This window comes from Nyctereutes procyonoides, unplaced genomic scaffold (assembly GCF_905146905.1).
Source record: "Nyctereutes procyonoides isolate TBG_1078 unplaced genomic scaffold, NYPRO_anot_genome, whole genome shotgun sequence".
Taxonomy (NCBI): Eukaryota; Metazoa; Chordata; class Mammalia; order Carnivora; family Canidae; genus Nyctereutes; species Nyctereutes procyonoides.
In genome coordinates, this window is record NW_026575020.1 from 16,617,941 (window position 1) to 16,633,612 (window position 15,672).

The 15,672-nt window shown below is 34.7% G+C and overlaps 1 protein-coding gene across 2 annotated transcripts in view; it reads left to right on the plus strand.

Moving 5' to 3' along the window:
* The window catches only part of MED13 (mediator complex subunit 13), a 105,035-nt gene that overhangs the window by 33,365 nt on the left and 55,998 nt on the right, over nt 1-15,672 (plus strand). For both annotated transcript variants that reach the window (XM_055320304.1, XM_055320311.1), the window contains exons 5-9: nt 47-244; nt 1,749-1,943; nt 2,506-2,668; nt 2,862-2,972; nt 14,228-14,911. In XM_055320304.1, coding sequence (XP_055176279.1) covers nt 47-244; nt 1,749-1,943; nt 2,506-2,668; nt 2,862-2,972; nt 14,228-14,911 — 1,351 coding nt within the window. The remainder of the gene's footprint in view (nt 1-46; nt 245-1,748; nt 1,944-2,505; nt 2,669-2,861; nt 2,973-14,227; nt 14,912-15,672) is intronic.

The window sequence follows — 15,672 nt, forward strand, 5'->3', positions numbered from 1 at the left end:
GTACCAGTCTTTAATTACTTACTTGATGTCTGTTCTGGGTTTCTAGTAATCTTAAGCCCATTTGGACTAAATGGCACTCTCACAGGACAAGCATTCAAGATGTCTGATTCAGCTACCAAAAAATTGATTGGTGAATGGAAACAATTCTATCCTATCTCATCTTGCTTAAAGGAGATGTCTGAAGACAAACAAGAAGATATGGATTGGGAAGATGATTCTTTAGCTGCAGTAGAAGTTCTTGTTGGTATGGATTCTGAGTATTAATTCTAAGGGGGAAAATATGTGACTGTTTATTAGATTTTGCTGAATAATAAACAATTCTAATACCTTAGAGGCTTTCAACATTAAACATTTATTTCTTTATTTTTTCCTCGCATTACTTAAGGGCTGCAGCTTGGTTGTGGTTTGGCTCCTTGTATCTTCTCATTCTGCAACGTAGGTTCAATGAGTACTCACTATCTGGGACATGCTGTTCTTATAAGAACAGAGGAATAATAAGGACTGAGTGTGACTATGTAAGTGTATTTGAAGCTTCTGCTAGGATATGATGTATATTACATCTGCTTGTACTCTATTAGACAAAACTAGTCCCTTTGCGATGCCAAAGTCATTGGGGCAAGGAAATATATTCATCTAGAGGTAAGCATGCTAAAGGTAGGGAGAAGATAACTATGAATGAGTAACATTTGGAAGCTGGAAAGTTGACAATCGTATTATGTGGTATTTTAAAATTTGGTAAAACTGTTGCTTCTGATAACTTCTAAAAGGTAGAAAATGCACCTAAAGAACTTGTGGCTTTGATCTGCTCTGCCTAGGTCAGCTCTTTTTATATTGGCTCTTCTCTATGTGTCTTCTCATTCAGGGACCCAGATTAATAAGGTAAACTGTATTTGGAACATTGCTAATCTTGAGGGAAAGGACAAAAATAAAAGAGACTGCACTGACCTTGCAAGCACATTTAAATTAATGCTCCTGTTGGGTCTGGTGTATTTCACATGCAGATCACAAAGCCAAGCCTAACAGTGGAGTGAATACATATACTCTATGTTAGATGAGGGAAGTATGGGGAATGTATAATTGAGCAGAAAATTAGGACTAGAATCTACAACAGTATTTAATGGAATCATATAGCAACGTTTTATATATATATATAATATATATATATTATATATATATATATAATATATATATATATATGAAAATAGCCTTATTCAGGTATTTTTTTAATAAAAAAATACCAATATTGAATTTCAGTAAATGCATTACTACTAGGATAGCTATGACAAAACCAGAAACAAAACACAAACATATATTAGGCTTTCATAAAAAGAGACCTATAAAGAAGAATCAGAAAATGGTCTGTAATTCTAGTGCCCAGCTTACCTTTGTTATACTTAAACATTTTTAAAAAGCAATACACACTATAGTTTGTCAAATTTACAAATAAAGATTTAAAAGTAACACACACTCTTGGTTAGAAAATCCAAAAATGAAAGGAGAAAGCCGCTTACTTCTAAGTCTCTTACTGAAGGCAACCACTAAAGGTATTAACAGCTTCTCGTGGTTTCTTCCAGAAAAACCTATGCCAAAAGGAGCATATATTTCTAAAAACTCATTAAATATATTTTCATTTTCTTTAAATAAATATAATCATATGCACTTTTCCATTACAGTACTTTTGAGTGAAACTAAACCCACTATAATCACAATGATAATTTATTTTCTTGTCCATTATTTTTTCCTTTCAGCTGGTGTCCGAATGATCTACCCAGCATGCTTTGTTTTAGTCCCTCAGTCAGACATTCCTACTCCTAGCTCTGTAGGATCCTCTCACTGTTCAGCTTCTTGCTTGGGTGTCCACCAAGTGCCTGCTTCCACAAGAGATCCTGCTATGTCTTCGGTTACTCTTACACCACCTACGTCTCCTGAGGAAGTCCAAACAGGTATTATATTAATATTTTTTCTAGCACTAGTTGTAAATCTGTTATTTTGAATATATCAGCACTTTAAAAAGAACTATTTTGAAGTAATTTCAGTTTCCATATACAATACAAAGAACTCCCTCATCCAGATTTCCAACTGTTCGAACCATTTGTTCCATCACCCTCTTTAGATGTATACATTCATTATCACTGGTCTTTTTCTGAACCATTTTGAGAACATGCTGCAGACATAATGCCCCATTACACCCAAGTACTCAGTGTATTTCCCAAACTTGAGAACACTCTCCTATATAACTATATTTTAATCCTCCAGATCAAGAAGTCAGCATTACTATAACACTATGATCAAGTTTACATCATCTGTTTGGATTTTTTGCTTTCTGTATTTTAAATATAGTAACATGCTTTTTACCTCAAAATGTATGGATGGATACCAGATAGCTGTGGAGTACATTGTGTAATTAACAAGCAAAAGAAATAAAAACATATCCCACGCCCAAATAATGTTACTTTAAATGTACTTTTATTCTCCTATAGCCTATTCTTTTTTGTTTGTTTTCAGTTGATCCTCAGTCTGCCCAGAAGTGGGTCAAATTTTCTTCAGTATCTGATGGCTTCAGCTCTGATAGTACTAGCCACCATGGTGGGAAAATACCCAGAAAATTAGCAAATCATGTGGTGGATAGAGTTTGGCAAGAATGCAATATGAACAGGGCACAGAACAAGTACGTGTTTTCGTTTTCAGGTTTAAAATATTGCATGTTGGTAGTTACTTGTACATAGGAGATAGTTAAAGTATAAAGAGTCATTTGTATGACTTTTAAAAACTGATTTTTTTTAAACTTCAGTTTTAATGATTAATTCATAGTTGTAGAACACCTTATAAATTCTAAAGAATTTTATGATTTCAAATCTTAGGAGGAAATATTCAGCATCATCAGGTGGTCTATCTGAAGAAGAGATACCTGATAAAGTAGCATCCTGGGATTTTGTTGAAGCCACACAAAGAACAAATTGCAGCTGTTTGAGGTAGTTTTGTTTGTTTTTTCCCAGTTGATTGATGTCTATGTGTGTGTGTGGTAGCTTCTTATGCTGTTGAATACTTAATGGCTCACTTTGAGCTAGCTTACCTAAATACAGTTTGTGAGGGTTTTTTTCAAAAGAAAATTTAAGGGAAAAAAATTAAGTGACTTGGAGCTGATAATAGAAATACATACAAATATATGCCATAGTCCTTACACAGTTATCAGAGCTGAACTGTGAAGGCTTGGTTTTACAGTTAAATAAAAGAGAATCTTATACTGGATTATAGCATATATAGTATCTATAAGGTAAAAGAGGCACACAAGTCTCTTGAGAAAAGAGTTCATAGATGGGACTGTGCCTGAGAAATTTCTCCTAGAAAAGGTGATATATGTAATACGCTAGATGAAAATTTCTACAGTCTTTTTTTTTTTTTTTTGAAGGATTTTATTTATTTACTCATGAGAGACACAGAGAAAGGGGCAGAGGCATAGGCAGAGGGAGGAGCAGGCTCCCTGTGCAGAGCCTGATGGGGGACTCAATCCCAGGACCCCGGGATCACAACCTGAGCCGAAGGCAGATGCTCAACCACTGAGCCACCCAGGTGCCCCTCTGCAGTCCTTTTTAGAGTAAATATGGTATTAGGTTTTGTGCAGCAATTTCTTATTATAACATCCTGGGCAAACTGTATGTGAAATCCTGAAATAAGATTCAGAAAGTATGATCCTACAATAGATTGAAGCTGCACTGTAAAAATACAAGCTTTCTAACAGACTGAATTACTTAAAAGACTGGTATAATGGATGAACTTGGAATTCTTTCAGCAGTTGTATTTCTATCTTGGAGACTTGGTTATCAGAGATTGGTTATTAGAGGCATTCAGATTATATTGCCTAGAGGTTATTAAATCATACGCTTTTGCAATCTTGTAAACAAGTAATGGCACTGACATCCCATAAGAGAAGTTATGAGCTAATAGTTGGCTACTCTTTTGTCACAGATGTGAGTGAAAGTGTGTTAGAGTGCAAGAATGGAGTGCTTGTGTGTTAGGGCCAGGTTTTGGTTTTTTTTTTTTTACATTGGCTTAGTTTGATTGAATTCAGTGACAGACTCTCAAGTGTTCGGTTTGTTTTTCCATAGGTTAAGTGTACTTACATCGATTCTTTGGATTAGAGACTGTATAATTTTTTTAAAGTCTGACAACTGTGTTAAAAACTTGTCTCTGTTGCTGACAGATTGGAATAAAAATTTGGATAGATTAGCTCTTGTTTAATAGTTGAAAATAGTTAAACATCATAGCTACTTGGGCTGGGGTTGGTGGGGGAGGGACCCAAACCTTATTTTGAAATGTAGAACTCCATGACATTATTTGTCTGAGACCAGAGATCAGTAGCTATGATCCATTGGCCAAATTTGGCTCACTGCCTGTTTTCATATGGCCTGTGAGATGAAAATGACTTAAATTTTTAATTAGAAAAAATTGAAGAAGAGTATTCTGTGACATGTGAAACTTACATAAAATTCAAATTTTAATGTCCATAAAGATTTATTGGAACAGAGCCATATCTGTTTATTTACATGTCAACTATGGCTGCTTTCACAGAGTTGAGTAGTTGGGACACAGACTATATTTACCATCTTGTCCTTTACAGAAGTTTTCTGGTTCCTAGTCTAAGACCAGTAGAATGCTTAAATGAAATTAGGCTTTTCTTTCCATATATTGGCATTTTTATCAAGCAGTTCTTTTTTAGTTCCTAACCTAGAATCTTGCTTTATTCTTTTAGCAGTTTCGAGTTTATTTGTTTAAAATGGTTTTAGAGGGGATGCCTCGGTGGCTTAGATGGTCAAGTGTCTGCCTTTGGCTCAGGTCATGATCCCAGGGTTCTGGGATTGAGTCCCACATCTGGCTCCCTGCTTAGTGGGGAGCCTGCTTCTCCCTTTGCCTGCCACTCCTCCTGCTTATGCTTGCTTTCTCTCTATCCTCTCTCTCTGATAGATAAATTAATTAATTAAATTAATAAATAAAAACTTTAAAAAATGGTTCAGAGGAAGACACTCAAAATGCATATGGATTGGTAAACAAATTTAAGTTTAAATTCTTGGTTTCTAAGCTGAACTTTTATTTTTCAAAATTTACTGTATCTCATATTTCCAGAAATTCCTCCCAGATATAGAGAAATTTGATATAATAAAATTTTGTATAATCTCTATGTGTGACTTATTTTGGTAGATTTGTTCCTCTAGGAAATAATGTTTATAATAATCATTTACGTTTTCTGCCCCACTATTGCATTTTGTACTTGTAATTCCTCTTCCACTTCCCTCAAATTAGGTTCTCTTATTTAATTCTTACATGAGGCTTAAAATAGATGTTGAGCCACCATGTGTGAGTATTATCTTGCTGCCATAAAAGATAGGAAGTAGAGCACATATTGATAACTTGGCTGTGCTAGTCAGCCAGTTTGCTATCCTATCTATCCCTGCTTTTTCCCTATTCTGTTCTGTATTGCAGAGGATTACATTTCCTAGGTTCCTTTGCTTTCCTTTCTACATGTGTTTGTTGTGTTTTTCCTCCTCCAGCTTTATTGAGATATAACTAATAAATAGCATTATGTAAGTTTAAAGTATACAACATGGTGATCTGTCTAGTCCCACTTGCTTTCTGGTTTAGCTGTGGGAGGCAATAATAGAAGATTGGTTAATGAGATGAGGAAAGAAGCCAGGGCATTTCCCCACCCCTTTTTTGAGCTAATTCCATCAGCAGTTCTGCGTCTCATTCGTGGCCCCTTCTTCTGTGGTCCCACAATGATTCTAACTAAACACTTCTCAGGATGGTTCTAACACCATCCCAAGCTTCATTGATGGTGATACTATTTCATCTTAACTATACTTTTATTTCTAGAAGTCATTATTAGTAGTCTGTAAGTTGCCTCACTTTCCTGTGTTTGTTTTTTGTAGTGGATTCTCTATAGTAGATTTCCTCCATGTGAGACAGGGCTGGACCCTGACTATTGTGTGTTAATTTCTTGTAGAAATCGATTTGAAAAATAGTACATAGTTATATAAGCAATCTGCATGAATATATAATGTTATGATTTGAAGAAATTTAAATTATACAAATAGAGCTGAAGTTACCCTTGACCACTGTCCGTCTCTTTTCAAATGCTACTACCTTTCCCTAGAATTGACTACTTGTCAGTTACTATCTTTCCACAGTTTTTCTATGATATTATTTTTAAAAACTTCTTGTTATTCTACTAAATGGAAGTACCGTAGTATATTTAATCATTAAAGGGTTTGATGGACAAATAGGTTGTTTCCAGAAGTTTTTTGTTTGTGTTTACTTTTTAAAAAAATAACACGTTTATGACTATCAATTATTTATTAGATTTTTTTGAACACTTATTCTATGATAGATGTCCTAGGCTCCAATACACTAGTGAATAAGGCTCCTGCTGTTACGAACCCTGTACACTAATGGGGTAGATAATTATTTTAAAGAATTTTTAATCTTTTAAATTAATTTATTTTTAATCTTTTTAGATATTGAGAGTGATGAGCGCTAGGAAAGAAAATAATTAGGTGGGTGATGTGGTACAGAATTGTGGGAGAGGGGGCTATTTAAATACTTCTGAATTCAAAAAGATCCTATTTTACTCCCACTTTCTAAATATGGGAGTGCTGGGTGTTTTGGTGCTTTCACTGATCTGAGAACAGTCCTCAAAATTATCTTTTTGCTATTAGAGTAAGTGAAAAGACTAAAATTGTTTTAATTGGCATTTTTTAGTTATTAACGAGATGAATATTGCATGTATTGAAATTAAGCTTTAGTCTGATAGAGTGTTCTTAAGAAAATTAGCACTTAGCAAGCTAAACAGAAAGTGATACAATAAATATCAAATGTTAACACTAAAATATTAGGAACTTTAATCAGTAGGAAAAAAAATCTAAGGGGATCATTCTGTTGGATTTTACTTTAAGAACACAACTTCTTTTTTAGGACAATACTCCAAATTGGTTGAGTTCTATTATGAAATTCAGTTGCTTTATCTTAAAGAAGACTAGCTTTTTATTTTTTTAAGATGTATTTATTTTTAGAGAGCGAGGTATGGGGTCAGGGAGAAGAGGGAAAGAGAGAATCTTGAGCAGACTACCTCGTTGAATGGGAAGCCCGACGCAGCTTGATCTCACAACCTCAAGATCATGACCCGAGCTAAAACCAAAAGTTGGATGCTCAACCGACTGAGCCACCCAGGGCACCCCTAAAGGAGACTAGCTTTAAGGAAAGTGTCCATATAGACAAAAAGGGCTTTGTTTTAATGTTAATGAAATTTTAGAGAGCCACTGCTATTAGTATATGTCCTAAATTAATAGTTTCTTACCCTTATAAAAGGGTAAATGAATCTATGGCTGTGTACTTTTCATATCCCTTATATACTTGGAATATAACCTAATAGTTTCCCTTAGATCATTGGAGATATTATCTCTCCTTAGTGCCTTGCATAACTTAAGTCTTAACTTTTGGTCTCATCACTCATTTATACTCTTGAAAATTATTGAGTACCCCAGGTGCTTTTATTTGTGTTTACATCTATTTATGTCTATTTTAGTGGAATTTGAAAGTTCTGTTTAATTTATTAAAAAATACCAATAAACTCAGTACATACCAACATGAATAAAATACTTTAATAGAAATCATCTATATTTTCCAAAGTAAATAAAAATTAGAAGGGTGGCATTGTTGTAGAGTTTTGCAACTCTCTTCAGTGGTTGAGCTTAATAGCAGATATCTGGATCCTCAACTGTTTCTGCAACCAATCTTGTGTATATTGTCTTAGTTGAAGTATGTAAAGAAAATCCAGCCTCATACCTTAGCTATGCAGTTGGGAAAGGGGCAGAGTATTTTAAATACCTTTTTCAGGTAATTGTGAATATACTTTGATACTACACCAAAATTTGACAAATGGTAGTGTCTTAAAGTGTAATCTAAAGTCTTAATGGGGGACACCGGGGTGGTGCCTCTTTAGCTCAGGGCATGATCCCGGGATCCAGGATCGAGTCCCACATTGGGCCTTTGCAGAGAGCCTGCTTCTCCCTTTGCCTGTGTCTCTGCCTCTCTCTCTGTGTGTGTCTCTCATGAATAAATAAATAAAATCTTAAAAAAGTCTTAATGTGTGATCTGAAACCACGTTAATCAAATTCTTGTACTTCATAATAACTGAATGGATCTTTTACTTATGCATGATTTTATAACATCATTCATCATTTGGAAAATACAAAGCCACTGCATTATGTGGATCCTTTGAATGTTGACACATTTTGTTATGTGGTATAAAAAATGTATTCATTAATATCACTGATGATCTCATCAGAAAAATCTTTTTAATATTGGGAAGTTGTGAACCTTATTGTTGCAGATAGTTTCCAAATTTTAATTCTTGCTTAAAAGCTTATATTTAATTATTTGTTCTTCCTTAAAGTGACAAATTAATTTTTTAAATGAAGATAGTGTTCCATAAAAATATGGCTAGTTTAGCTTGCAACTCAATAAGGACTTCCCTTTAAATCAGCCATTGTTTTTATTATGTGGCAGAAATGCTTTATGTGTATTTCCTGTTTCTTTTTTTTAAAGGATGTTTTTGTTTTTTAAATAAACTCTACACACAAAGTGAGGCTTGAACTCATGGCCCCAAGATTAAGTCGCATGCTTTACCACCTGAGTCAGCTAGATGCTTTTCCTAATTCTTTATATAGAATATATATGCAAAGACTGAAATTAAATAAAAATTACTCACTTTTAGTGTCTTTTGAAGGATATTCTCGAGTGAAACTGGCTTTAAAGAAAAATTGAGTGTGTAGTGATAACATAGTATACTACTAATAGTACCACTGCCTTAATTCATGTTTTGTTATCAGCAATTTTACTATCCTTTGCTTTTGTAACATCATTATAAATACCAACATAATGAAAAGGACAAATCATGTCTTGATGCTATTATGATAATGGTTTGAGCCCTATACAACCCCTGAAAGAGTCTATGGGCCATACTTTGAGGACTTCTTTAGTAGATGGTAAAATGTTTGAATTAAATGAATAAAAGCTGTCATGATATCTACTTATTCCTACTTTTTGTTTTTTCCTGTTTTTTTCTTTGCTTTCCTTCCCCTTGCCTGCTGTTATTGTTGACTATTGTCCTTTTTTCTTTAGCTAGCCTAGAAGTTACATACTCTTGATTCTTTTGTAAATTGAATCAAACTTTGATGCATTTGTTTTCTGTAAAGTCTAAAGGTAATCTTTATGTCTTTGTTTTCTTTATGGAATAGACAAGGGCCTTTGGACACTTTAATTTTGCTCCAGTTATTTTCTGTGTTACTATTTTTTTACGTTTCAGTTCTACCTTGTTTTGTTGTGAAAAATTTCAGACATACGGAAAAGAAAGTTGGATAGTGCATTCTTAGATATCAGCCATCTATATTACTACATTTGCTTCATCTAGACTTCCTCTCTTACTGAATATTTGTAAAAATTTGAATGTTTTATTGACTTTGATTCATCTAAAATTATTATTTTGACCTATCAGTATAAAGTATTAATGAGATGCAATAGAACTACAACTAATGACTGGAAGATACAGAAAAGGGAAGTTTCTCTTCAACATAAATTATTATTATTTTTTAAAGATTGTGTTTATTTATTCATGAGAGACACACAGAGAGAGGCAGAGACATAGGCAGAAGGAGAAGTAGACTCCATGCAGGAAGCCCGATGTGGGACTCGATCCTGGGACTCGGATCATGACCTGAGCCAAAGGCAGACGCTCAACTGCTGAGCCACCCATGTGTCCCAATATAAATTATTTTTTAACAGGGTGCATGGTTGGCTGAGTTTGAGGAGTGTGGGACTCTTGATCTCAAGGTTGTTAGTTTAAGCCCCCATATTGAGGATAGATTATTTAAAATTTAAAAAAATTAAAATTTATTTTTTAACAACTAGGGCTATTTAACAGTGAGTATTATAAGGTAATGTGAGCCTTGTCATTGAAAATATTCAAAGACAGGATGATTAGAGAAGAGATTATTCCTACATTGGAATATACTACTTGTTTTTTAATGATCAATTTTTTATTAAAAGTTTTTGAATGCTATTTAAATAATTCAGATAATGCACATGAAATAAAATTAAAAACTGAATTCCCTCTCTAATATATGTATTTAGATCTGCCTGCTTTCTTTCATACAAATGGAATCATGTTATATATACTGTTCTGCAACTTGCTTATTTTGATAAACAGTAATTATGAGTATTTTTTTTATGTTAGTGTGTATAGATCCCATTCTATTTTTAAGTTTATACTACTCCATAATACTATGAAGATTTAACATTTTATTAGGGTGTTCCCTATGCTGCACTCATCCTGAAGATTTTTATTTTATTTTATAATTTTATTTATTCATGAGAGAGAGAGAGAGAGACATAGGTAGAGGGAGGAAGTAGGCTTCATGCAGGAAGCCTAATGTGGAACTCGATCCCAGGACCCCAGGATTAGGTCCTGAGCCAAAGGCAGATGCTCAACCACTAAGCTACCCAGGTGTCCCATTGCTGAAGATTTTTAAAGCAAGTCTTTTTTTTTTTTTTTTTTTTTTAAGATTTTATTTATTTATTCACGGGAGACACAAAGACATAGGCAGAGGGAGAAGCAGGTTCCATGCAGGGAGCCCAAGGTGGGACTCGATCCTGGGACTCCAGGATCATGTCCTGAGCCGAAGGCAGATGCTCAACCACTCAGCCACCCAGGTGTCCCTAAAGCAAGTCTTAAATATCATTTCAGTCCTTCAGTATGCAACTTGAATATTTTAATTTCGTTAATTATTAATATTTTATTATTTTCTTACATAACTATGATTCCATTATCACACCTAAGAAGAAGAAGAAGATTTTCTTAGTGTCATCTCCTCCCCTCTACAGATTTGTCTCATAAATGTCTTTTTGTAGTTGGTTGGCTTGACAAGGATCTGGACAAGGCCTATACATATGATTATTAAGTCTTCTCTCTCTTGTAATTGCCTACTCCATTTTTATGACATTGCCTCTGTTGGAGAAACTACGTCAGTTGTCCTGTGGAATGTTCCACATTCTGGGTTTCTCAATTTGTCATATATTATAACTTGTTCTTTTAGTGTCATTTAATTTCTTCTTTATCCTTTGCATTTCTGTAAAGGAAGTTAGTTCTAGAGCTGTGCTGTCCTGTTCCAGCTATGTTAATCACCAGTGGCTAAAGTATTTGGATTTAAAGTTTTTATTTACTTATTCATGAGACATACAGAGAGAGAGAGAGAGAGAGAGAGAGAGAGAGAGAGAGAGGGGCACAGACACAGGCAGAGGGAGACTCAGGCTCCATGTAGGGAGCCTGACGTGGGACTCCATCCCGGGTCTGCAGGATCACACCCTGGGCTGAAAGCAGCACTAAACCTCTGAGCCACCCGGGCTGCCCAAGTATTTGGATTTAAATACACTTAAAAATTCAGTTTCTCAATTGAACTAGCCACATATCAGGTCTTAAGTAAGTAGCCACTTACAGAACATTTCTGTCATTACAGAAAATTTTGTTGGACAGTACTATCTAGAGGCTTAATGCATTCACATTCAATTTTTAAAATTTTATTTTTGTCATTTTTGAGAGAGAGCACACACATATGTGAGCTGTAGGTGGGAGCAGAGGGAGAGAGAGAATCTTAAGCTGGCTCCACACCCAACATGCAGAGCCAGACACTAGGCTTGATCTCAGGACCCTGAGATCATTACCTGAGCTGAAATCAAGAGTCGGACGTTTAACAAACCATCTGAACCACCGAGGTGCTCCTCAGTTTCAGTTTTTTTGATGAGACTACTTCATGAGTGGGGATGTGTTGCTTTGTATTATGTTACATCAGAAAACACAGGTCAGATTGTTCCACTTTTAATAATTTAGATTGTTCCACTTTTAATAATTGGTTGAGATTGAGGTGATGAGCCTGACCCCTCATTTAAAGTTTACAATGATTAAAAACAGTTTTTTGGGCAGCCCTGGTGGCGCAGCGGTTTAGTGCTGCCTGCAACCCACGGTGTGATCCTGGAGACCCGGGATTGAGTCCCGCGTCGGGCTCCCTGCATGGAGCCTGCTTCTTCCTCTGCCTGTGTCTCTGCCTCTCTCTCTCTCTCTCTCTCTGAATAAATAAATAAATATTAAAAAAAAAAAAGACAATTTTTCTTCTTTCTTTGAAACCTCTGATCTCTTTTTCTTATTACATTGGCTAAAACTTTGAATAAAGGGGTGCTTGGGTGGCTTAGTCAGTTAAACATCCGACTCTCTGTTTCAGCTCATCAGGTGGTGATCTCGAGGTCATGGGATCAAGTCTTGTATTGGGCTCTGTGCACGGTGTGGGCTCTACTTCAGATTCTCTTTCCTCCTCCCTCCTCCTCCCACTCCCACTGCCACTCATTCTCTCTCAAATAAATCTAAAAAAAACTTTCAAAAAATTATTGAATATAAATGTTGACTTAATATTTTTGCTTTGTTCCCAGTTTTAGGGATGAATTATTCAGTCTGTTATCATTAAATAGGATATTAGCTGTAGTTTTTCATAGATGTCCTTTATTAGATTAAGTTTTAGTCCTTGCATTTTGAGTCTTTTTTACAATGAATTATCTGTTTAATTTTTTTTAAATTCTTTTTAAAATTTGTATTTATTTATGATAGTCACACAGAGAGAGAGAGAGAGGCAGAGACACAGGCAGAGGGAGAAGCAGTCTCCATGCACCAGGAGCCCGATGTGGGATTCGATCCCGGGTCTCCAGGATCGTGCCCTGGGCCAAAGGCAGGCGCTAAACCGCTGTGCCACTCAGGGATCCCTGTCTGTTTAATTTTGCCAGATGTTTTTCTGTACTTAAGGAGATAATTTTTTTTTTACTTGAGATAATTATATGGTTTTATTATATTACTGTGGTAAATAATATTGATTTCTATTGAATGTTATGCCGTACATTCTCGGTACAACTCTCTTTTTTTTTTCTTTTTTTCTTTTTTTTTTTTCTTTTTTTTTTCTTTTTTTTTCCGGTACAACTCTCATTTAGTCATGATGTATTATCCTTTTATATATTATTGGATTGCTGATATTTTATATCTGTATTCTTGAGGGATATTGTTCTATGATTTCCTTTTCTTATAATATCTTTGATTTTGTTATCAGGTTAATGATGGATATTTCCTGTGTCTTTTTGAGATAATTCCAGTTTTCTTTGATAACTTTCATGCTTCCCCCCCACCCCGTACATACATCTGAGACTGTACAGAAGGATGTTCAACATGTTTCCTGAGTAGACAAGGTTCTTCAAAGAAGCACATACAATTGCTTTATCATACTCTTTGTGGTTATCTCTTATATAACAAGACCATTAATAAAGTAAATTTTAAAAGAAAACTTAAAAAATCTAATGAATACTGAATCCTTCAACTTCGTATTTCTCTACATTTTTTTTTTTGCTTAGTTTCTTAGTTTAAAAAATGTTATATACATCACTGTCAGTTCAGTTTATTTCAAGGTGCACAGTATTTTTACTACACTTAAAAAGAAATCTTAAACTCTGAACAAAAATTACTAGGTTTTTAGGTGTATAATTTTAAGTTTTTTGGTTTCAAATTTGCTTCACATTATGAGGAACATGATTCTTTTAGGCATTTTCCTTTGCTTTTCCAGTTAGCTGATTCTTTGTAATGGTAAGCCTTAGGAGAAGGAAGGTACTGACTGCATAGGGCCCATCAGTCAGTTGCAATGCTATCCAGAATGATTTAACTTTTTTTCTGTAGGGTAAGTTTTCTAGCTGGTTGCTATAAAATTGTAGATGTTTATTGAGCTCAGCCAAGCCTTTTATTTATAACAATTATTCTGAAATAGGTATATTCATAAATGAATGAATTTCAGCTTTCTCTACTTCTTTATCTTAAAATAGAATTTTATCTCTATTTATTCAGATACTAAAATATTTAGGTTACTTAAGGTAAGCCATCTTGGTTATCTGATCACATAGCTACTAAATGAGCAGAAGAGAATTGGCTTTTACGAATCTTTTTGCAATTCTTCATTTTAGGTTACTGAACAAAGTATTTTTTTCCATGTAAATTCAGACTACATAAAAAAACAACACATGAAATGTCTAAGTGAATTGTGTGCTTTGATATAATAATGATACTGTGAACATTAAACCTTTTCTTTTAATTTTTCAGGCACAAAAGTCTCAAACCAAGAAATCCTGGACAACAAGGACAGGCACCATCTTTAAGTCAGCAACAACAAGTACTTCCTAAGCACAAAACCAATGAAAAACAAGAAAAGAGTGAAAAACCACAGAAACGCCCCTTGACTCCTTTTCACCATCGTGTATCTGTTAGTGATGATGTTGGCATGGATACAGATTCAGCTAGCCAAAGACTTGTGATCTCCGCCCCAGACAGTCAAGTGAGATTTTCAAACATCCGAACTAATGATGTAGCAAAGACTCCTCAGATGCATGGCACCGAAATGGCAAATTCACCTCAACCACCCCCACTTAGTCCTCACCCATGTGACGTGGTTGATGAAGGAGTGACTAAAACACCTTCAACTCCTCAAAGTCAACATTTTTATCAAATGCCAACACCAGATCCCCTGGTTCCTTCTAAACCAATGGAAGATAGGATAGACAGTTTATCCCAGTCTTTTCCAGCTCAATTCCAGGAAGCTGTAGAACCTACAGTATATGTTGGTACAGCAGTAAACTTGGAAGAAGATGAAGCTAATATAGCCTGGAAGTATTACAAAGTCCCAAAGAAAAAAGATGTAGAGTTTTTACCACCTCAGCTTCCAAGTGATAAATTCAAGGATGATCCAGTTGGACCTTTTGGACAGGAAAGTGTAACTTCAGTTACAGAGTATGTATTTTTTTAATAGTCACTACTTATAATTTAAGAGTAGAAATGATGTAAGTTCTTGATACTAGAACTCCAGAATTGGTTTTGGAGTAGGATTTGTAATAATCCTTTAAATATTAGTTTTTCATAGCTTTTTTACTGTGTTTTTTTTTCCTCAGGGAACCTATTTATTGTGAAATATTAGTCACAGAAAAAAGTGGAGAAAATAATATCGTTTATCTATCAACCAACTTAAGGATTTTGCATATAATTAGAACTTCCGTGTACTATTTTTCTTCCTCCGTTTTTCTTTCCTCTGTCCTAAATTTGGTATTTATATCCTTTCTATAAATGTTTTTATACACATACCTCAGTCAATTCATTTTGATTGCTCTATAGTATTTCTTTGTTATGAATATACATAATTTATTTACTTTTTAAAAGATGGACATGTTGGGGTATTTTTCATTTTTTTTCTGGTTACATAGGATATAGCCATGAACTTTTTTGTACACATTTCCTCGTGTATTTGTGTAAGATTTCCCTAGGTAATAATCTAAAAGTGGAATTGCTAGGCCATTGGTATGTCCATATTCAGTATTAAGGGTTGTTGCCGAGTTGGCTTTCCACCTATACCAGTTTAAACCCTTATCGACCAGCAGTGTATGAGTATAGTTTTTTCTTCAGTGTTTGGTATTACAAGACTTTAAATTTGGCTAATTTTCTATGTGCTGAAGGGCATCTTACTGTCTTAATTCATGTTTTCGAGATTTGTAGCAAGA